This window comes from Scyliorhinus torazame, chromosome 19 (assembly GCF_047496885.1).
Source record: "Scyliorhinus torazame isolate Kashiwa2021f chromosome 19, sScyTor2.1, whole genome shotgun sequence".
NCBI lineage: Eukaryota > Metazoa > Chordata > Chondrichthyes > Carcharhiniformes > Scyliorhinidae > Scyliorhinus > Scyliorhinus torazame.
Window position 1 is genome coordinate 8,733,634 of NC_092725.1, and position 22,191 is coordinate 8,755,824.

The 22,191-nt window shown below is 57.0% G+C and overlaps 1 protein-coding gene across 1 annotated transcript in view; it reads left to right on the forward strand.

Annotated features, from left to right (window-relative positions):
* Window positions 1-21,470, forward strand: part of cln3 (CLN3 lysosomal/endosomal transmembrane protein, battenin) — a 21,886-nt gene extending 416 nt beyond the window's left edge. The window contains exons 2-8 of the mRNA XM_072484039.1: window positions 161-263; window positions 3,503-3,553; window positions 6,259-6,327; window positions 13,604-13,659; window positions 15,104-15,197; window positions 18,299-18,439; window positions 21,197-21,470. Coding sequence (XP_072340140.1) covers window positions 161-263; window positions 3,503-3,553; window positions 6,259-6,327; window positions 13,604-13,659; window positions 15,104-15,197; window positions 18,299-18,439; window positions 21,197-21,316 — 634 coding nt within the window. The 3' untranslated portion in view covers window positions 21,317-21,470. The remainder of the gene's footprint in view (window positions 1-160; window positions 264-3,502; window positions 3,554-6,258; window positions 6,328-13,603; window positions 13,660-15,103; window positions 15,198-18,298; window positions 18,440-21,196) is intronic.
* The last annotated feature ends 721 nt before the right edge of the window (window positions 21,471-22,191 follow it).

The window sequence follows — 22,191 nt, forward strand, 5'->3', positions numbered from 1 at the left end:
ACCCGGCGAGCGAGGGGCGGAGTCTGAAAGGTGAGGGCTGTCGGCGGGCGTTCTAGAACGATCAACGTCCATTCCGGACATGGATTGGAGAGACGGATATCCCAGGGCCAGGCAGCCATCCCCTCCGGCTCTCACGTTCCCGAATTTCCTTCTTTCTCAGTTATTTCCACCTGCTGCTGCAGCCTCGAGAACTCTCCAATTGGACGCTCCAGAACCCCTGCAGGCGTCCCGAGTGTCAACCGATCATTGAGCGTCACGATGACGGGAAGTATAATCGGCGTTTAATCCCGTACCCCGGGGAGAGTCGGTGCCCGTGGGGGGGGGGGACCCGTACCCCGGGGAGAGTCGGTGCCCGTGGGGGGGGGAACCCGTACCCCGGGGAGAGTCGGTGCCCGTGGGGGGGGGGGACCCGTACCCCGGGGAGAGTCGGTGCCCGTGGGGGGGGGGAACCCGTACCCCGGGGAGAGTCGGTGCCCGTGGGGGGAACCCGTACCCCGGGGAGAGTCGGTGCCCGTGGGGGGGGGGGACCCGTACCCCGGGGAGAGTCGGTGCCCGTGGGGGGGGGGAACGTAAACCGGGGAGTGTCGGTGCCCGTGGGGGGGGGGGACCCGTACCCCGGGGAGAGTCGGTGCCCGTGGGGGGGGACCCGTACCCCGGGGAGAGTCGGTGCCCGTGGGGGGGACCCGTACCCCGGGGAGAGTCGGTGCCCGTGGGGGGGGGACCCGTACACGGGGGAGAGTCGGTGCCCGTGGGGAGGGGGGGACCCGTACCCCGGGGAGAGTCGGTGCCCGTGGGGGGGGACCCGTACACGGGGGAGAGTCGGTGCCCGTGGGGGGGGGACCCGTACACGGGGGAGAGTCGGTGCCCGTGGGGGGGGGACCCGTACACGGGGGAGAGTCGGTGCCCGTGAGGGGGGACCCGTACCCCGGGGAGAGTCGGTGTCCGTGGGGGGGGGGGACCCGTACCCCGGGGAGAGTCGGTGCCCGTGGGGGGGGACCCGTACCCCGGGGAGAGTCGGTGCCCGTGGGGGGGGGGGGAACGTAAACCGGGGAGAGTCCGTGCCCGTGGGGAGGGACGCGTTCCCCGGGGAGAGTCACTGCCCTTGGGGGACCCGTAACCTGGGGAGAGTCGGTGCCCGTGGGGAGGGACGCGTACCCCGGGGAGAGTCGGTGCCCGTGGGGGAGGGACCCGTACCCCGGGGAGAGTCGGTGCCCGTGGGGGGGGAGACCCGTACCCCGGGGAGAGTCGGTGCCCGTGGGGGGGACCCGTACCCCGGGGAGAGTCGGTGCCCGTGGGGGGGACCCGTACCCCGGGGAGAGTCGGTGCCCGTGGGGGGGACCCGTACCCCGGGGAGAGTCGGTGCCCGTGGGGGGGGGACCCGTACCCCAGGGAGAGTCGGTGCCCGTGGGGAGGGACGCGTACCCCGGGGAGAGTCACTGCCCTTGGGGGACCCGTAACCTGGGGAGAGTCGGTGCCCGTGGGGAGGGACGCGTACCCCGGGGAGAGTCGGTGCCCGTGGGGGGGGACCCGTGCCCCGGGGAGAGTCGGTGCCCGTGGGGGGGGGGACCCGTACCCCAGGGAGAGTCGGTGCCCGTGGGGAGGGACGCGTACCCCGGGGAGAGTCGGTGCCCGTGGGGGGGGGGACCCGTACCCCGGGGAGAGTCGGTGCCCGTGGGGGGGGGACCCGTACCCCAGGGAGAGTCGGTGCCCGTGGGGGGGGGGAACGTAAACCGGGGAGTGTCGGTACCCGTGGGGGGGGGACCCGTACACGGGGGAGAGTCGGTGCCCGTGGGGGGGGGACCCGTACACAGGGGAGAGTCGGTGCCCGTGGGGGGGGGACCCGCACACGGGGGAGAGTCGGTGCCCGTGGGGGGGGGACCAGTACCCCAGGGAGAGTCGGTGCCCGTGAGGGGGGACCCGTACCCCGGGGAGTGTCGGTACCCGTGGGGGGGACCTGTACCCCGGGGAGAGTCGGTGCCCGTGAGGGGGGACCCGTACCCCGGGGAGTGTCGGTAACCGTGGGGTGGAACCGTACCCCGGGGAGAGTCGGTGCCCGTGAGGGGGGACCCGTACCCCGGGGAGCGTCGGTACCCGTGGGGGGGACCCGTACCCCGGGGAGAGTTGGTGCCCGTGGGGGGGGGGGGGGGACCCGTACCCCGGGGAGAGTCGGTGCCCGTGGGGGGGGGGACCCGTACACGGGGGAGAGTCGGTGCCCGTGGGGGGGGAGACCCGTACCCCGGGGAGAGTCGGTGCCCGTGAGGGGGACCCGTACCCCGGGGAGCGTCGGTACCCGTGGGGGGGACCCGTACCCCGGGGAGAGTTGGTGCCCGTGGGGGGGGGGGGACCCGTACCCCGGGGAGAGTCGGTGCCCGTGGGGGGGGACCCGTACACGGGGGAGAGTCGGTGCCCGTGGGGGGGAGACCCGTACCCCGGGGAGAGTCGGTGCCCGTGGGGGGGGGGACCCGTACACGGGGGAGAGTCGGTGCCCGTGGGGGGGGAGACCCGTACCCCGGGGAGAGTTGGTGCCCGTGGGGGGGGGACCCGTACCCCAGGGAGAGTCGGTGCCCGTGAGAGGGGACCCGTACCCCGGGGAGTGTCGGTACCCGTGGGGGGGACCCGTACCCCGGGGAGAGTCAGTGCCCGTGGGGGAGGACCCGTACCCCGGGGAGAGTCGGTGCCCGTGGAGGGGACCCGTACCCCGGGGAGAGTCGGTGCCCGTGGGGGGGTTACCCGTACGCCGGGGTGAGTCGGTGCCCATGGGGGGGTACCCGTACCCCGGGGAGAGTCGGTGCCCGTGGGGGGGTACCCGTACCCCGGGGAGAGTTGGTGCCCGTGGGGGGGACCCGTACCCCGGGGAGAGTCGGTGCCCGTGGGGGGGGGCGCGTACCCCGGGGAGAGTCGGTGCCCATGGGGGGGGGTACCCGTACCCCGGGGAGAGTCGGTGCCCGTGGGGGAGACCCATACCCCGGGGAGAGTCGGTGCCTGTGCGGGGGGGGACCCGTACCCCGGGGAGAGTCGGTGCCCGTGGGGGAGACCCATACCCCGGGGAGAGTCGGTGCCTGTGGGGGGGGGGACCCGTACCCCGGGGAGAGTCGGTGCCCGTGGGGGGGTACCCGTACCCCGGGGAGAGTCGGTGCCCGTGGGGGGGGACCCGTATCCCGGGGAGAGTCGGTGCCCGTGAGGGGGACCCGTACCCCGGGGAGAGTCGGTGCCCGTGGGGGGGACCCGTACCCCGGGGAGAGTCGGTGTCCGTGGGGGGGGGACCCGTACCCCGGGGAGAGTCGGTGCCCGTGGGAGGGGTGAGTCGTACCCCAGGGAGAGTCGGTGCCCGTGGGAGGGGTGAGTCGTACCCCGGGGAGAGTCGGTGCCCGTGGGGAGGGACCTGTACCCCGGGGAGAGTCGATGCCCGTGGGGGGGGACCACGGGGAGAGTCGGTGCCCGTGGGGAGGGACCTGTACCCCGGGGAGAGTCGGTTTGAAGTAATTCTATTTTATTCTCCACAGAAGTGAGAGAGTCAAGGCTGACCTTCTCGAAAAGAGTTTTAATTATCCGGGTAGGAATGCATTTTGTCCGATAACAATGGTACTCGTGATAACTTCACTTGTACTATTAGAGTAATGTAGAGGGAGCTCTGTATTGTACCTGTCTCTGGGAGAGTTTGATGCTGACACTGGGTATAAAGTGGGGGGGTTACAGTGTCAGGGTAATGTAGAGGGAGCTCTGTATTGTACCTGTCTCTGGGAGAGTTCGATGCTGACACTGGGTATAAAGTGGGGGGGTTACAGTGTCAGGGTAATGTAGAGGGAGCTCTGTATTGTCCCTGTCTCTGGGAGAGTTCGATGCTGACACAGGGTATAAAGTGGGGGGGTTACAGTGTCAGGGTAATGTAGAGGGAGCTCTGCATTGTACCTGTCTCTGGGAGAGTTCGATGCTGACACTAGATATAAAGTGGGGGGGTTACAGTGTCAGGGTAATGTAGAGGGAGCTCTGTATTGTACCTGTCTCTGGGAGAGTTCGATGCTGACACTGGGTATAAAGTGGGGGGGTTACAGTGTCAGGGTAATGTAGAGGGAGCTCTGTATTGTACCTGTCTCTGGGAGAGTTCGATGCTGACACTGGGTATAAAGTGGGGGGGGGGTTACAGTGTCAGGGTAATGTAGAGGGAGCTCTGTATTGTACCTGTCTCTGGGAGAGTTCGATGCTGACACTGGGTATAAAGTGGGGGGGTTACAGTGTCAGGGTAATGTAGAGGGAGCTCTGTATTGTACCTGTCTCTGGGAGAGTTCGATGCTGACACTGGGTATAAAGTGGGGGGGTTACAGTGTCAGGGTAATGTAGAGGGATCTCTGTATTGTACCTGTCTCTGGGAGAGTTCGATGCTGACACTGGGTATAAAGTGGGGGGGTTACAGTGTCAGGGTAATGTAGAGGGAGCTCTGTATTGTCCCTGTCTCTGGGAGAGTTCGATGCTGACACTGGGTATAAAGTGGGGGGGTTACAGTGTCAGGGTAATGTAGAGGGAGCTCTGTATTGTACCTGTCTCTGGGAGAGTTCGATGCTGACACTGGGTATAAAGTGGGGGGGTTACAGTGTCAGGGTAATGTAGAGGGAGCTCTGTATTGTACCTGTCTCTGGGAGAGTTCGATGCTGACACTGGGTATAAAGTGGGGGGGTTACAGTGTCAGGGTAATGTAGAGGGAGCTCTGTATTGTACCTGTCTCTGGGAGAGTTCGATGCTGACACTGGGTATAAAGTGGGGGGGTTACAGTGTCAGGGTAATGTAGAGGGAGCTCTGTATTGTACCTGTCTCTGGGAGAGTTCGATGCTGACACTGGGTATAAAGTGGGGGGGTTACAGTGTCAGGGTAATGTAGAGGGAGCTCTGTATTGTTCCTGTTCTGGGAAAGTTCGATGCTGACACTGGGTATAAAGTGGGGGGGTTACAGTGTCAGGGTAATGTAGAGGAAGCTCTGTATTGTACCTGTCTCTGGGAGAGTTCGATGCTGACACTGGGTATAAAGTGGGAGGGTTACAGTGTCAGGGTAATGTAGAGGGAGCTCTGTATTGTACCTGTCTCTGGGAGAGTTCGATGCTGACACTGGGTATAAAGTGGGAGGGTTACAGTGTCAGGGTAATGTAGAGGGAGCTCTGTATTGTACCTGTCTCTGGGAGTGTTCTATGCTGACACTGGGTATAAAGTGGGGGGGTTACAGTGTCAGGGTAATGTAGAGGGAGCTCTGTATTGTACCTGTCTCTGGGAGAGTTCGATGCTGACACTGGGTATAAAGTGGGGGGGGGGTTACAGTGTCAGGGTAATGTAGAGGTAGCTCTGTATTGTACCTGTCTCTGGGAGAGTTCGATGCTGACACTGGGTATAAAGTGGGGGGGTTACAGTGTCAGGGTAATGTAGAGGGAGCTCTGTATTGTACCTGTCTCTGGGAGAGTTTGATGCTGACACTGGGTATAACGTGGGGGGGGTTACAGTGTCAGGGTAATGTAGAGGGAGCTCTGTATTGTACCTGTCTCTGGGAGAGTTCGATGCTGACACTGGGTATAAAGTGGGGGGGTTACAGTGTCAGGGTAATGTAGAGGGAGCTCTGTATTGTACCTGTCTCTGGGAGAGTTCGATGCTGACACTGGGTATAAAGTGGGGGAGTTACAGTGTCAGGGTAATGTAGAGGGAGCTCTGTATTGTACCTGTCTCTGGGAGAGTTCGATGCTGACACTGGGTATAAAGTGGGGGGGGTTACACTGTCAGGGTAATGTAGAGGGAGCTCTGTATTGTACCTGTCTCTGGGAGAGTTCGATGCTGACACTGGGTATAAAGTGGGGGGGTTACAGTGTCAGGGTAATGTAGAGGGAGCTCTGTATTGTACCTGTCTCTGGGAGAGTTCGATGCTGACACTGGGTATAAAGTGGGGGGGGTTACAGTGTCAGGGTAATGTAGAGGGAGCTCTGTATTGTTCCTGTTCTGGGAAAGTTCGATGCTGACACTGGGTATAAAGTGGGGGGGTTACAGTGTCAGGGTAATGTAGAGGGAGCTCTGTATTGTACCTGTCTCTGGGAGAGTTCGATGCTGACACTGGGTATAAAGTGGGAGGGTTACAGTGTCAGGGTAATGTAGAGGAAGCTCTGTATTGTACCTGTCTCTGGGAGAGCTCGATGCTGACACTGGGTATAAAGTGGGGGGGGTTACAGTGTCAGGGTAATGTAGAGGGAGCTCTGTATTGTATCTGTTACAGATTTTCCTTTTTTAACAGGGATTACTGAAATACATGATTCCCTTGGGACTGATATATTTTGCAGAATATTTCATTAATCAAGGACTGGTGAGTAGAAATGATTTCAAATATTGACTGAGTGTCAGTTCTATTACGGGGCCAGGGTTTAGAGAACACCTCGCCTGACCCACAAACTCAAATTGATATTGGTTACGGGGAGCACACGGCCCACTCTACAGGTGTGATGCAACAGGGAGCTAACAGTATTTTTAAACAAAAACAATGTTTATTCTATGAATCCAGTTAACATTTTATGAACCCATAGTAAACATTCTATCAGCTCCCAACTATGATTACCCCCTCCCCCCAAAAAAAACGATACAGTACTCTATAGATAACCCTCAATAACTTTCCAAGCAACATCCATTAGTCAGGAAACCTTTTTTATCAAAGACAGTAGGTTTGCATTCCTTACAGAAACAGGAATTACTTTGAAATCATCAAGTGATCTGGAGACATTCTTTAGCATGCAGAGAGGGACGTCAATACACACGTCTGCTGGGTTTGGATACAGCTCTTCAACTGAGAGCAACGCTAGAACACACCACAAAGGGCTTTCAGCTCCACCCACACAATGATATCACTGCAGCTCTTTGGTAAAGCAGACCTTTCTTCAAAGGACATTCACATGACAATTCATTTTTTTTTTTAAAGTATATTTATTAAAGTTTTTTAACAACACAATTTTTTTTCCCCTTACAAACAATAACCCCCACCGCCGTAACAAAATAACACAAAATCGCACTGAGCAAGATACATACATGGTAAGATATATTTCCATAGCTTTATACACTGGCTCTTGCCCGCACGTGCCAGTTTCCCCCACCCTCCATGTTATCCCCCGCTCATCCGTCCCCTCAAACAATCTCTCGTTCCCCCCACCCCCAGGGTTGCTGCTGCTGCTGACCGACCTTCCTCTAACGCTCCGCGAGGTAGTCTAGGAACGGTTGCCACTGCCTGTAGAACCCCTGCGCAGACCCTCTCAAGGCGAACTTAATCCTCTCCAACTTTATGAACCCAGCCATATCATTTATCCAGGCCTCCACGCTGGGGGGCTTCGCCTCCTTCCACATTAGCAAGATCCTTCGCCGGGCTACTAGGGACGCAAAGGCCAGAATTCCGGCCTCTTTCGCCTCCTGCACTCCCGGCTCGTCCACTACTCCAAATAGTGCTAGCCCCAGCTTGGCTTGACCCGGACTTTCACCACCTGAGATATTGTTCCCGCAACTCCTCTCCAGAACCCATCCAGTGCCGGGCACTACCAGAACATATGGACATGGTTCACCGGGCTCCCTGAGCACCTTCCACATCTGTCCTCCACCCCAAATAACCTACTCAACCTCGCCCCCGTCAAGTGCGCTCTGTGGACCACCTTAAATTGTATCAGGCTGAGCCTGGCACATGAGGAGACATGACAATTCAAACCATCCTTATGTCAGAGGGTCAGTACTGAGGGAGTGCCGCACTGTCAGAGGGTCAGTACTGAGGGAGTGCCGCACTGTCAGAGGGTCAGTACTGAGGGAGTGCGGCACTGTCAGAGGGTCAGTACTGAGGGAGTGCCGCACTGTCAGAGGGTCAGTACTGAGGGAGTGCCGCACTGTCAGAGGGTCAGTACTGAGGGAACGCCGCACTGTCAGAGGGTCAGTACTGAGGGAGTGCTGCACTGTCAGAGGATCAGTACTGAGGGAGTGCCGCACTGTCAGAGGGTCAGTACTGAGGGTGTCCTGCAGTGTCAGAGGGTCAGTACTGAGGGAGTGCCGCACTGTGGGAGGGTCAGTACTGAGGGGGTGCTGCACTGTCAGACGGTCAGTACTGAGGGAGTGCTGCACTGTCAGAGGGTCAGTACTGAGGGAGTGCTGCACTGTCAGAGGGTCAGTACTGAGGGAGTGCTGCACTGTCAGAGGGTCAGTACTGAGGGAGTGCGGCACTGTCAGAGGGTCAGGACTGAGGGAGTGCCGCACTGTCAGAGGGTCAGTACTGAGGGAGTGCCGCACTGTCAGAGGGTCAGTACTGAGGGAGTGCCGCACGGTCAGAGGGTCAGTACTGAGGGAGTGCCGCACTGTCAGAGGGTCAGTACTGAGGGAGCGCCACACTGTGGGAGGGTCAGTACTGAGGGAGTGCCGCACGGTCAGAGGGTCAGTACTGAGGGAGTGCTGCACTGTCAGAGGGTCAGTACTGAGGGAGTGCCGCACTGTCAGAGGGTCAGTACTGAGGGAGCGCCGCACTGTCTGAGGGTCAGTACTGAGGGAGTGCCGCACTGTCAGAGGGTCAGTACTGAAGGAGTGCAGCACTGTCAGAGGATCAGTACTGAGGGAGAGCTGCACTGTCAGAGGGTCAGTACTGAGGGAGTGCTGCACTGTCAGAGGGTCAGTACTGAGGGAGTGCTGCACTGTCAGAGGGTCAGTACTGAGGGAGCGCCGCACTGTCAGAGGGTCAGTACTGAGGGAGTGCTGCACTGTCAGAGGGTTAGTACTGAGGGAGTGCCGCACTGTCAGAGGGTCAGTACTGAGGGAGCGCCGCACTGTCAGAGGGTCAGTACTGAGGTAGTGCCGCACTGTCAGAGGGTCAGTACTGAGGGAGTGCCGCACTGTCAGAGGGTCAGTACTGAGGGAGAGCCGCACTGTCAGAGGGTCAGGACTGAGGGAGTGCCGCACTGTCAGAGGGTCAGTACTGAGGGAGTGCCGCACTGTCAGAGGGTCAGTACTGAGGGAGTGCCGCACTGTCAGAGGGTCAGTACTGAGGGAACGCCGCACTGTCAGAGGGTCAGTACTGAAGGAGTGCAGCACTGTCAGAGGATCAGTACTGAGGGAGAGCTGCACTGTCAGAGGGTCAGTACTGAGGGAGTGCCGCACTGTCAGAGGGTCAGTACTGAGGGAGTGCCACACGGTCAGAGGGTCAGTACTGAGGGAGTGCCGCACTGTCAGAGGGTCAGTACTGAGGGAGTGCCGCACTGTCCGAGGGTCAGTACTGAGGGAGTGCCGCACTGTGGGAGGGTCAGTACTGAGGGAGTGCCGCACGGTCAGAGGGTCAGTACTGAGGGAGTGCTGCACTGTCAGAGGGTCAGTACTGAGGGAGTGCCGCACTGTCAGAGGGTCGATACTGAGGGAGTGCCGCACTGTCAGAGGGTCAGTACTGAAGGAGTGCAGCACTGTCAGAGGATCAGTACTGAGGGAGAGATGCACTGTCAGAGGGTCAGTACTGAGGGAGTGCCGCACTGTCAGAGGGTCAGTACTGAGGGAGCGCCGCACTGTCAGAGGGTCAGTACTGAGGGAGTGCCGCACTGTCAGAGGGTCAGTACTGAGGGAGAGCTGCACTGTCAGAGGGTCAGTACTGAGGGAGAGCTGCACTGTCAGAGGGTCAGTACTGAGGGAGTGCTGCACTGTCAGAGGGTCAGTACTGAGGGAGTGCCACACGGTCAGAGGGCCAGGACTGAGGGAGTGCGGCACTGTCAGAGGGTCAGGACTGAGGGAGTGCTGCACTGTCAGAGGGTCAGTACTGAGGAAGTGCTGCACTGTCAGAGGGTCAGTACTGAGGGAGTGCAGCACTGTCAGAGGGTCAGTGCTGAGGGAGTGCCGCACTGCCAGAGGGTCAGTACTGAGGGAGTGCCGCACTGTCAGAGGGTCAGTACTGAGGGAGTGCCGCACTGTCAGAGGGTCAGTACTGAGGGAACGCCGCACTGTCAGAGGGTCAGTACTGAAGGAGTGCAGCACTGTCAGAGGATCAGTACTGAGGGAGAGCTGCACTGTCAGAGGGTCAGTACTGAGGGAGTGCCGCACTGTCAGAGGGTCAGTACTGAGGGAGTGCCACACGGTCAGAGGGTCAGTACTGAGGGAGTGCCGCACTGTCAGAGGGTCAGTACTGAGGGAGTGCCGCACTGTCCGAGGGTCAGTACTGAGGGAGTGCCGCACTGTGGGAGGGTCAGTACTGAGGGAGTGCCGCACGGTCAGAGGGTCAGTACTGAGGGAGTGCTGCACTGTCAGAGGGTCAGTACTGAGGGAGTGCCGCACTGTCAGAGGGTCGATACTGAGGGAGTGCCGCACTGTCAGAGGGTCAGTACTGAAGGAGTGCAGCACTGTCAGAGGATCAGTACTGAGGGAGAGCTGCACTGTCAGAGGGTCAGTACTGAGGGAGTGCCGCACTGTCAGAGGGTCAGTACTGAGGGAGCGCCGCACTGTCAGAGGGTCAGTACTGAGGGAGTGCCGCACTGTCAGAGGGTCAGTACTGAGGGAGAGCTGCACTGTCAGAGGGTCAGTACTGAGGGAGAGCTGCACTGTCAGAGGGTCAGTACTGAGGGAGTGCCACACGGTCAGAGGGCCAGGACTGAGGGAGTGCGGCACTGTCAGAGGGTCAGGACTGAGGGAGTGCTGCACTGTCAGAGGGTCAGTACTGAGGAAGTGCTGCACTGTCAGAGGGTCAGTACTGAGGGAGTGCAGCACTGTCAGAGGGTCAGTGCTGAGGGAGTGCCGCACTGCCAGAGGGTCAGTACTGAGGGAGTGCCGCACTGTCAGAGGGTCAGTACTGAGGGAGTGCCGCACTGTCAGAGGGTCAGTACTGAGGAAGTGCTGCACTGTCAGAGGGTCAGTACTGATGGAGTCCTGCACTGTCAGAGGGTCAGTACTGAGGGAGCGCCGCACTGTCAGAGGGTCAGTACTGAGGGAGTGCAGCACTGTCAGAGGGTCAGTACTGAGGGAGTGCCGCACTGTCAGAGGGTCAGTACTGAGGGAGTGCCGCACTGTCAGAGGGTCAGTGCTGCTGGAGCGTCGCACTGTCAGAGGGTCAGTACTGAGGGAGTGCTGCACTATCAGAGGGTCAGTACTGAGGGAGTGCTTCACTGTCAGAGGGTCAGTACTGAGGGTGTGCCGCACTGTCAGAGGGTCAGTACTGAAGGAGTGCAGCCCTGTCAGAGGGTCAGTACTGAGGGAGTGCCGCACTGTCCGAGGGCAAGTACTGAGGGAGTGCCGCACTGTCAGAGTGTCAGTACTGAGGGTGTGCCGCACTGTCAGAGGGTCAGTACTGAGGGAGTGCAGCCTTGTCAGAGGGTCAGTACTGAGGGAGTGCCGCACTGTCCGAGGGCAAGTACTGAGGGAGTGCCGCACTGTCAGAGTGTCAGTACTGAGGGAGTGCCGCACGGTCAGAGGGTCAGTACTGAGGGAGTGCCGCACGGTCAGAGGGTCAGTACTGAGGGAGTGCCGCACAGTCAGAGGGTCAGTACTGAGGGAGTGCCGCACTGTCCGAGGGTCAGTACTGAGGGAGTGTCACACTGTCCGAGGGTCAGTACTGAGGGAGTGCCGCACTGTCAGAGGGTCAGTACTGAGGGAGTGCCGCACAGTCAGAGGGTCAGTACTGAGGGAGTGCTGCACTGTCAGAGGGTCAGTACTGAGGGAGTGCCGCACTGTCAGAGGGTCAGTACTGAGGGCGTGCCGCACTGTCAGAGGGTCAGTACTGAGGGAGTGCTGCGCTGTCAGAGGGTCAGTACTGAGGGAGTGCTGCACTGTCAGAGGGTCAGTACTAAGGGAGTGCCGCACTGTCAGAGGGTCAGTACTGAAGGAGGGCAGCACTGTCAGAGGGTCAGTGCTGAGGGAGCGTCGCACTGTCAGAGGGTCAGTACTGAGGGAGTGCCGCACTGTCAGAGGGTCAGTACTGAGGGAGTGCCGCATTGTCAGAGGGTCAGTACTGAAGGAGTGCCGCACTGTCAGAGGGTCAGTGTTGAGGGAGCGTCGCACTGTCAGAGGGTCAGTACTGAGGGGGTGCCGCACTTTCAGAGGGTCAGGACTGAGGGAGTGCCGCACTGTCAGAGGGTCAGTACTGAGGGAGTGCGCACTGTCAGAGGGTCAGCACTGAGGGAGTGCTGCACTGTCAGAGGGTCAGTACTGAGGGAGTGCCGCACTGTCAGAGGGTCAGTACTGGGGGAGTGCTGCACTGTCAGAGGGTCAGTACTGAGGGAGTGCCGCACTGTCAGAGGGTCAGTACTGTGGGAGTGCTGCACTGTCAGAGGGTCAGTACTGAGGGAGTGCCACACTGTCAGAGGGTCAGTACTGAGGGAGTGCGGCACTGTCAGAGGATCAGTACTGAGGGAGTGCTGCACTGTCAGAGGGTCAGTACTGAGGGAGTGCCGCACTGTCAGAGGGTCAGTACTGAGGGAGTGCGGCACTGTCAGAGGGTCAGTACTGAGGGAGTGCCGCACTGTCAGAGGGTCAGTACTGAGGGAGTGCTGCACTGTCAGAGGGTCAGTACTGAGGGAGTGCCACACTGTCAGAGGGTCAGTACTGAGGGAGTGCGGCACTGTCAGAGGATCAGTACTGAGGGAGTGCTGCACTGTCAGAGGGTCAGTACTGAGGGAGTGCCGCACTGTCAGAGGGTCAGTACTGAGGGAGTGCGGCACTGTCAGAGGATCAGTACTGAGGGAGTGCTGCACTGTCAGAGGGTCAGTACTGAGGGAGTGCCGCACTGTCAGAGCGTCAGTGCTGAGGGAGTGCCGCACTGTCAGAGGGTCAGTACTGAGGGAGTGCCGCACTGTCAGAGGGTCAGTACTGAGGGAGTGCTGCACTGTCAGAGGGTCAGTACTGAGGGAGTGCCGCACTGTCAGAGGGTCAGTACTGAGGGAGTGCTGCACTGTCAGAGGGTCAGTACTGAGGGGGTGCCGCACTGTCAGAGGGTCAGTACGGAGGGAGTGCCGCACTGTCAGAGGGTCAGTACTGAGGGAGTGCCGCACTGTCAGAGGGTCAGTACTGAGAGGGTGCTCAGTATTTCTGGATTTAGACACACATCTAAAATTGGGATATGCAGAATAGCGCAAAGCGACGGGATAACGCTCACGACTAACTGGTCTCCTTCTGTTTCCTCCCACTCTCCCACCAATCACTACTTCATCTCTCTCTCTCTCCCTCTCTCTTTCTCTCACTGACTCTCTCCCTCTCTCTCTGTCTCCCTCTCTGTCTCTCTCCCTCTCTGTCTCTCTCCCTCTCTGTCTCTCTCCCTCTCTGTCTCTCTCCCTCTCTGTCTCCTCCCTCACTGTCTCTTCCCTCTCTGTCTCTCTCCCTCTCTGTCTCTCTCCCTCTCTGTCTCTCTCCCTCTCTTTCTCTCTCCCTCTCTTTCTCTCTCCGTCTCTTTCTCTCTCTGTCTCTTTCTCTCTCTGTCTCTTTCTCTCTCTGTCTCTCTCTCTGGTTCTGTCTCTCTCTCTGTTTCTGTCTCTCTCTCTGTCTCTGCCTCTCTCTCTCTCTCCCGCTCTTTCTCTCTCCCTCTCTGTCTCTTTCTCTCTCTGTCTCTCTCTCCCTCTGTCTCTCTCTCTCTCCGCTTCGCATTCCGTTTTTTTTCCCTGTCCCAGTTTGAACTCCTGTTCTTCCGGAAGAGTGTACTGGATCATGATGGACAGTATCGCTGGTGAGTGGCCTCAAAATCCCTGAAAAAAATTACTCTCTCCGGGGTATGGGTTCCTCCCCCACCCCCCACGGGCACCGACTCTTCCCGGGGTACGGGTCCCCCCACACAGGCACCGACTCTCCCCAGGGTACGGGCCCCCCCCCCACGGGCACTGACTCTCCCCGGGGTACGAGCCCCCCCCCCCACGGGCACCGACGCTCCCCGGGGTATGGGTCCCCTGTTGCAAGGTTTTGTGCAGTTAAGCGAGTCTTGCAAGGTGTTTGTTTAACACACACGTGCGGTGTATTTGCTCAGCTGAGGGCTGCCTCCATGCTTGCCTGTACACACGTCTCATTCCAGCGCAAGTCTGCTCGCTGGATGGGGGTGGGGATGGGGATTGCATGGACCACACCCAATGAATGAATTCTTTTTTTAAAAGGGTTAACATGGAACCAAAAACAGTGCCTCCTGTGTTGTGATGTAACAGAGCGCGGCACTCCGCGTTTTAAAGGAAAACATTTTACCTGCTCACTTATAACTTCTCTATCTCCAATTAAGCAAAGCCCATTACACGTCAAAAGCCACTGGTAAATAAAGTTGGCAAACACAGGGATATTTGCTGTACTCTTGTGAGGAGATTTACTTTCTTTAAAGCAGAAACCGGCCCTTCAAGAACAGCCTGGGGACCCTGTCCTTGTCAGAATAAATAAAATTCCACACTGCTACAGACCTGGCTCCTCCAATTAATCACACCAACTGACCCACTCAGATGTCCCATGACCGGTGACCCTAATCGTCGAATCATAGGACCCCCAACAGTGCAGAAGGCGACAATTGGCCCATCGTGTTTGCGCTGACCCTCTGAAAGAACAGCCCTTACTTAGCCCGCTCACCATCCTATCCCTGTAACCCCGCCTCTTTCAGGGGGAAATTGTGCCCTTAGCAAACCACCAAACCTTAACACCCGGAGGGAACCCACGCAGACGACGGGGGGGGAAAGTGCAAACTCCACGGAGAAAGTCGCCCAAGGCTGCAATTGAACCCCGGTACCTGGTACTGTGAGGAGGCAGTGCTAACCACTGTGCCACCGTGCCGCCCGAAGTCTGAACACAATATCGCAAATTATCGGCCCTCCGGGGAATCTCCAGCAATCCTAACAAACCCCGCCCCATGTTTGTAACCTACGAGTAGAGCTTCACACAGCTCAAAGCTCCGAGCGCCACGCTTGCCTCTGCACACGTCTCTGTCTCGGCAAGAGACGGCCCTCAAAACCCAGGTCACGTCTTCCTTTACATCACACTGTGGACGGGGCCGTGCAACTTCAACTCTTTCTCTGCCAGAACGTTATATTAAACCCCCCCCCCCCCACGGGTCCCAATCCCACTCAACCACACCCGCCCGGGGAATATTTTGATCCAGTTCCATCTCAAAGGTTATTATTCCCTCTGCATCCTCCCTCTCACAGGTACCAGACTCTGTATCAATGCGGAGTGTTTATCTCCAGGTCGTCAGGGAATTGCTTCCGTCTCCAACGAATCTGGATTCTCGCGATCTTGCAGGTAACAAAATATATACCTCATTCCATATCGAACCCCGTGCTGTACCTGTCCTGGGAGTGTTTGATGGGGACAGTGTAGAGGGAGCTTTACTCTGTATCTAACACCGTGCTGTACCTGTCCTGGGAGTGTTTGATGAGGACAGTGCAGAGGGAGCTTTACTCTGTATCTAACCCCGTGCTGTACCTGTCCTGGGAGTGTTTGATGGGGACAGTGTAGAGGGAGCTTCATTCCATATCGAACCCCGTGCTGTACCTGTCCTGGGAGTGTTTGATGGGGACAGTGTAGAGGGAGCTTTACTCTGTATCTAACCCCGTGCTGTACCTGTCCTGGGAGTGTTTGATGGGGACAGTGTAGAGGGAGCTTTACTCTGTATCTAACACCGTGCTGTACCTGTCCTGGGAGTGTTTGATGGGGACAGTGTAGAGGGAGCTTTACTCTGTATCTAACACCGTGCTGTACCTGTCCTGGGAGTGTTTGATGGGGACAGTGTAGAGGGAGCTTTACTCTGTATCTAACACCGTGCTGTACCTGTCCTGGGAGTGTTTGATGGGGACAGTGTAGAGGGAGCTTTACTCTGTATCTAACACCGTGCAGTACCTGTCCCGGGAGTGTTTGATGGGGACAGTGTAGAGGGAGCTTTACTCTGTATCTAACCCCGTGCTGTACCTGTCCTGGGAGTGTTTGTTGGGGACAGTGTAGAGGGAGCTTTACTCTGTATCTAACCCCGTGCTGTACCTGTCCTGGGAGTGTTTGATGGGGACAGTGTAGAGGGAGCTTTACTCTGTATCTAACCCCGTGCTGTACCTGTCCTGGGAGTGTTTGAAAGAACAGTGTAGAGGGAGCTTTACTCTGTGTCTAACCCCATGCTGTACCTGTCCTGGGAGTGTTTGATGGGGACAGTGTAGAGGGAGCTTTACTCTGTATCTAACCCTGTGCTGCACCTGTCCTGGGAGTGTTTGATGGGGACAGTGTAGAGGGAGCTTTACTCTGTATCTAACCCCGTGCTGTACCTGTCCTGGGAGTGTTTGATGGGGACAGTGTAGAGGGAGCTTTACTCTGTATCTAACCCCGTGCTGTACCTGTCCTGGGAGTGTTTGATGGGGACAGTGTAGAGGGAGCTTTACTCTGTATCTAACCCTGTGCTGTACCTGTCCTGGGAGTGTTTGAAAGGACAGTGTAGAGGGAGATTTACTCTGTATCTAACCCCGTGCTGTATCTGTCCTGGGAGTGTTTGATGGGGTCAGTGTAGAGGGAGCTTTACTCTGTTTCTAACCCCGTGTTGTACCTGTCCTGGGAGTGTTTGATGGGGTCAGTGTTGAGGGAGCTTTACTCTGTATCTAACCCCGTGCTGTATCTGTCCTGGGAGTGTTTGATGGGGACAGTGTAGAGGGAGATTTACTCTGTATCTAACCCCGTGCTGTACCTGTCCTGGGAGTGTTTGATGGGGACAGTGTAGAGGGAGTTTTACTCTGTATCTAACCCCGTGCTGTACCTGTCCTGGGAGTGTTTGATGAGGACAGTGCAGAGGGAGCTTTACTCTGTATCTAACCCCGTGCTGTACCTGTCCTGGGAGTGTTTGATGGGGACAGTGTAGAGGGAGATTTACTCTGTATCTAACCCCGTGCTGTACCTGTCCTGGGAGTGTTTGATGGGGACAGTGTAGAGGGAGTTTTACTCTGTATCTAACCCCGTGCTGTACCTGTCCTGGGAGTGTTTGATGAGGACAGTGCAGAGGGAGCTTTACTCTGTATCTAACCCCGTGCTGTACCTGTCCTGGGAGTGTTTGATGGGGACAGTGTAGAGGGAGCTTTACTCTGTATCTAACCCCGTGTGTACCTGTCCTGGGAGTGTTTGATGGGGACAGTGTAGAGGGAGCTTTACTCTGTATCTAACCCCGTGTTGTACCTGTCCTGGGAGTGTTTGATGGGGACAGTGTAGAGGGAGCTTTACTCTGTATCTAACCCCGTGCTGTACCTGTCCTGGGAGTGTTTGATGGGGACAGTGCAGAGGGAGCTTTACTCTGTATCTAACCCCGTGCTGTACCTGTCCTGGGAGTGTTTGATGGGGACATTGTAGAGGGAGCTTTACTCTGTATCTAACCCCGTGTTGTACCTGTCCTGGGAGTGTTTGATGGGGACAGTGTAGAGGGAGCTTTACTCTGTATCTAACCCCGTGCTGTACCTGTCCTGGGAGTGTTTGATGGGGACAGTGTAGAGGGAGCTTTACTCTGTTTCTAACCCCGTGCTGTATCTGTCCTGGGAGTGTTTGATGGGGACAGTGTAGAGGGAGCTTTACTCTGTGTCTAACCCCGTGCTGTACCTGTCCTGGGAGTGTTTGATGGGGACAGTGTAGAGGGAGCTTTACTCTGTATCTAACCCCATGCTGTACCTCCTGTGCTGGGAGTGTTTGATGGGGACAGTGGAGAGGGAGCTTTACTCTGTATCTAACCCTGTGTTGTACCTGTCCTGGGAGTGTTTGATGGGGACTGTGTAGAGGGAGGTTTACTCTGTATTTAACCCCGTGCTGTACCTGTCCTGGGAGTGTTTGATGGGGACAGTTTTGAGGGAGCTTTAGTCTGTATCTAACCCCGTGCTGTACATGTCCTGGGAGTGTTTGATGTGGACAGTGTAGGGGGAGCTTTACTCTGTATCTAACCCCGTGCAGTACCTGTCCTGGGAGTGTTTGATGGGGACAGTGTAGAGGGAGCTTTACTCTGTATCTGACCCCGTGCTGTACCTGTCCTGGGAGTGTTTGATGGGGACAGTTTTGAGGGAGCTTTAGTCTGTATTTAACCCCGTGCTGTACATGTCCTGGGAGTGTTTGATGGGGACAGTGTAGGGGGAGCTTTACTCTGTATCTTACCCCGTGCTGTACCTGTCCTGGGAGTGTTTGATGGGGACAGTGTAGAGGGAGCTTTACTCTGTATCTAACCCCGTGCTGTACCTGTCCTGGGAGTGTTTGATGGGGACAGTGTAGAGGGAGCTTTACTCTGTATCTAACCCCGTGCTGTACCTGTCCTGGGAGTGTTTGATGGGGACAGTGTGGAGGGAGCTTTACTCTGTATCTAACCCCTGTGTTCCATTTTTATTTTTACCGTGCAGATCGCGAACATGATCTTCCTGTTATTTGAAGTGTGGTACGCCTTTATTCCGAGTATCTGGATTATGTTTGTTATTATTCTGTACGAAGGGCTGCTAGGCGGAGGAGGCTATGTGAATACGTTCCGGAACATCAGGCTTGAGGTAAACCTGGGTTAGAGAGTGAGGGGAAATCAGCCAGGGTTCCTGCTCCTGATCACTGTCCAGTGATCCCTGGGTTAGAGAGAGAGGGGAAATCAGCCAGGGTTCCTGCTCCTGATCACTGTCCAGTGATTCCTGGGTTCGAGAGAGAGGGGAAATCAGCCAGGGTTCCTGCTCCTGATCACTGTCCAGTGATCCCCGGGTTAGAGACAGAGAGGAAATCAGCCAGGGTTCCTGCTCCTGATCACTGTCCAGTGATTCCTGGGTTAGAGAGAGAGAGAGGGGGGAAATCAGCCAGGGTTCCTGCTCCTGATCACTGTCCAGTGATTCCTGGGTTAGAGAGAGAGAGAGGGGGGAAATCAGCCAGGGTTCCTGCTCCTGATCACTGTCCAGTGACCCCTGGGACAGAGAGAGAGAGGGGAAATCAGCCAGGATTCCTGCTCCTGATCACTGTCCAGTGATCCCTGGGTTAGAGAGAGAGGGGAAATCAGCCAGGGCTCCTGCTCCTGATCACTGTCCAGTGATCCCTGGGTTAGAGAGAGAGGGGAAATCAGCCAGTGTTCCTGCTCCTGATCACTGTCCAGTGATCCCTGGGTTAGAGAGAGAGAGAGGGGGGAAATCAGCCAGGGTTCCTGCTCCTGATCCCTGGGTTCGAGAGAGAGAGGGGAAATCAGCCATGGTTCCTGCTCCTGATCACTGTCCAGTGATCCCTGGGTTAGAGAGAGAGAGAGGGGGGAAATCAGCCAGGGTTCCTGCTCCTGATCACTGTCCAGTGATCCCTGGGTTAGAGAGAGAGGGGAAATCAGCCAGGGTTCCTGCTCCTGATCACTGTCCAGTGATCCCTGGGTTAGAGAGAGAGGGGAAATCAGCCAGGGTTCCTGCTCCTGATCACTATCCTGTGATCCCTGGGTTAGAGAGAAAGGGGAAATCAGCCAGGGTTCCTGCTCCTGATCCCTGTCCAGTGACCCCTGGGTTAGAGAGAGAGAGGGGAAATCAGCCAGGGTTCCTGCTCCTGATCACTGTCCAGTGATCCCTGGGTTAGAGAGAGGGGGGAAATCAGCCAGGGTTCCTGCTCCTGATCACTGTCCAGTGATCCCTGGGTTAGAGAGAGAGGGGAAATCAGGCAGGGTTCCTGCTCCTGATCACTGTCCAGTGATCCCTGGGTTAGAGAGAGAGGGGAAATCAGGCAGGGTTCCTGCTCCTGATCACTGTCCAGTGATCCCTGGGTTCGAGAGAGAGGGGAAATCAGCCAGGGTTCCTGCTCCTGATCTCTGTCCAGTAATCCCTGGGTTAGAGAGAGAGGGGAAATCAGCCAGGGTTCCTACTCCTGATCACTGTCCAGTGATCCCTGGGTTAGAGAGAGAGAGGGGAAATCAGCCAGGGTTCCTGCTCCTGATCTCTGTCCAGTAATCCCTGGGTTAGAGAGAGAGGGGAAATCAGCCAGGGTTCCTACTCCTGATCTCTGTCCAGTGATCCCTGGGTTAGAGAGAGAGGGGAAATCAGGCAGGGTTCCTGCTCCTGATCACTGTCCAGTGATCCCAGGGTTAGAGAGAGAGAGGGGAAATCAGCCAGGGTTCCTGCTCCTGATCACTGTCCAGTGATCCCTGGGTTAGAGAGAGAGGGGGGAAATCAGCCAGTGTTCCTGCTCCTGATCACTGTCCAGTGATCCCTGGGTTAGAGAGAGGGGGTAAATCAGGCAGGGTTCCTGCTCCTGATCACTGTCCAGTGATCCCTGGGTTAGAGAGAGGGGAAATCAGCCAGGGTTCCTGCTCCTGATCACTGTCCAGTGATCCCTGGGTTAGAGAGAGGGGAAATCAGCCAGGGTTCCTGCTCCTGATCCTTATCCCTGGTCTTGTATTCTAGCCCTCTTGACATGAATGCTAACATTGCATTTACCTTCCTAACTGCCGACTGAACCTGCACATTAACTTCAAGAGAATCGTGAACAAGGCCTCCCAAGTCCCTTTGTGCTTCTGATTTCTTAAGCATTTCCCCATTGAGAAAATAGTCAATGCCTCCTGCCAAAGTGCATAACCTCACACTTTTCCACATTGTATTCCATCTGCCACTTCACTGCCCGCTCTCCTAGCTTGTCCAAATCCTTCTGCAGCCCCCCTGCTTCCTCAATACTACTTGTCCCTCTACAGATCTTTGTATTATCTGCAAACTTAGCAACAGAGCCTTCAGTTCCTTCTTCCAGATCATTAATGTATATTGTGAAAAGTTGTGGTCCCAGCACCGACCCCTGAGGCACACCACTAGTCACCGGCTGCCATCCTGAAAAAGACCCCTTTATCCCCACTCTCTGCCTTCTGCCAGTCAGCCAATCCTCTGTCCATGCCAGGATCTTACCCTGAACACCATGGGCTCTTAACTTATTTAACAGTCTCTCATGCGGCACCTTGTCAAAGGCCTTCTGGAATCTAAATAGATCACGACCACTGGTTCTCCTTTGTCTAACTTCCTTGTTGCTTCCTCCAAGAACTCTAACAGATTTGTCAGACACGACCTCCCCTTGACGAAGCCGTGCTGACTCAGTCCTATTTTACCGTGCACTTCCAATTACTCCGCGATCCCATCTTTAATAATGGACTCTAAAATCTTCCCAATGACCGAAGTCAGGCTAACCGGCCTATAATTTCCTGTCTTCTGTCTCTCTCCCTTCTTAAACAGGGGTGTTACGTTGTTTGGCTGCGATCTAACCTCTTGCCGTCTCTCTCTCCCGCCCCCGTTCCCCCCCCCCCTTTGTTGTTGCCACAGAGCCCGGAGGAGGAGCGGGAATTTGCCATGGGAGCGGCGAGCGTAGCGGACACGCTGGGCATCGCGCTGTCTGGAGCTGTCGCCCTTCCCTTCCACGACCGCATGTGCCGGCTGGACTGAAGGCCCCACACGCTCTCCGGCCTGCGTCTCCGTCCGGTTTCTCACGGCCCTCCCTCCGTTTCAGGGGGGGGCGGGGGGGCCTGCACATCATTCCTGCCCCTTTCTGGAATTGCATCATTAATGTCTTTGTGTTGAGGTGGCCATTTTGTCTCTATGGGGGGGGGGGGGGGGGAAAGGGCAGTAGGTGGCCATTTTGTCTCTATGGGGAGGGGGAAGGGCAGTATGTGGCCATTTTGTCTCTAAGGGGGAGGGGGAAGGGCGGTAGGTGGCTATTGTCCCCATGGGGAGGGGGAGGGCAGTAGGTAGCCATTTTGTCTGCATGAGCGGAGGGGGAGGGTGATAAGAGGCCGTTTTATCTCTATGTGGGGGGGAGGGGGGGAGGTGGCCATTTTGTCTCTGGGGGGAGGGGGGTGGCCATTATGTCTCCATGGGGAGGGGGAGGGCGGTAGGTGGCCATTTTGTCTCCATGGGGAATGGGGGGAGGGTGGCAGGTGGCCATTTTTGTCTCTTTTGTGAGGGCCACGAAGAATCCAGCACGAGTTTCAAGGATACAAAGAAATAACATTTATTTACTATAACATATATACACAGCAGCAACTTCCCTTGCTGCACACTCCTTCCTGCTGGTTCCAAACTGGCCAGCTTTATTTATACAGGGAGTCTGCTAGTGGTTTCTCCGCCCCCCTCATTGGGGAAGCTCATACTCCCACAGGATTGTGGGATCGTCATTAGTCCCCAGCCAATGGTAACAGTCTCCATGGGGGGAGTTGGCTATTTTGCCTCCATAGGGGTGGTGTGGCCATTTTGCCTCCATAGTGGAGGGAGAGGGCGGTAGGTGGCCATTTTGTCTCCATTGTAGGGCGAGTGGTCATTTG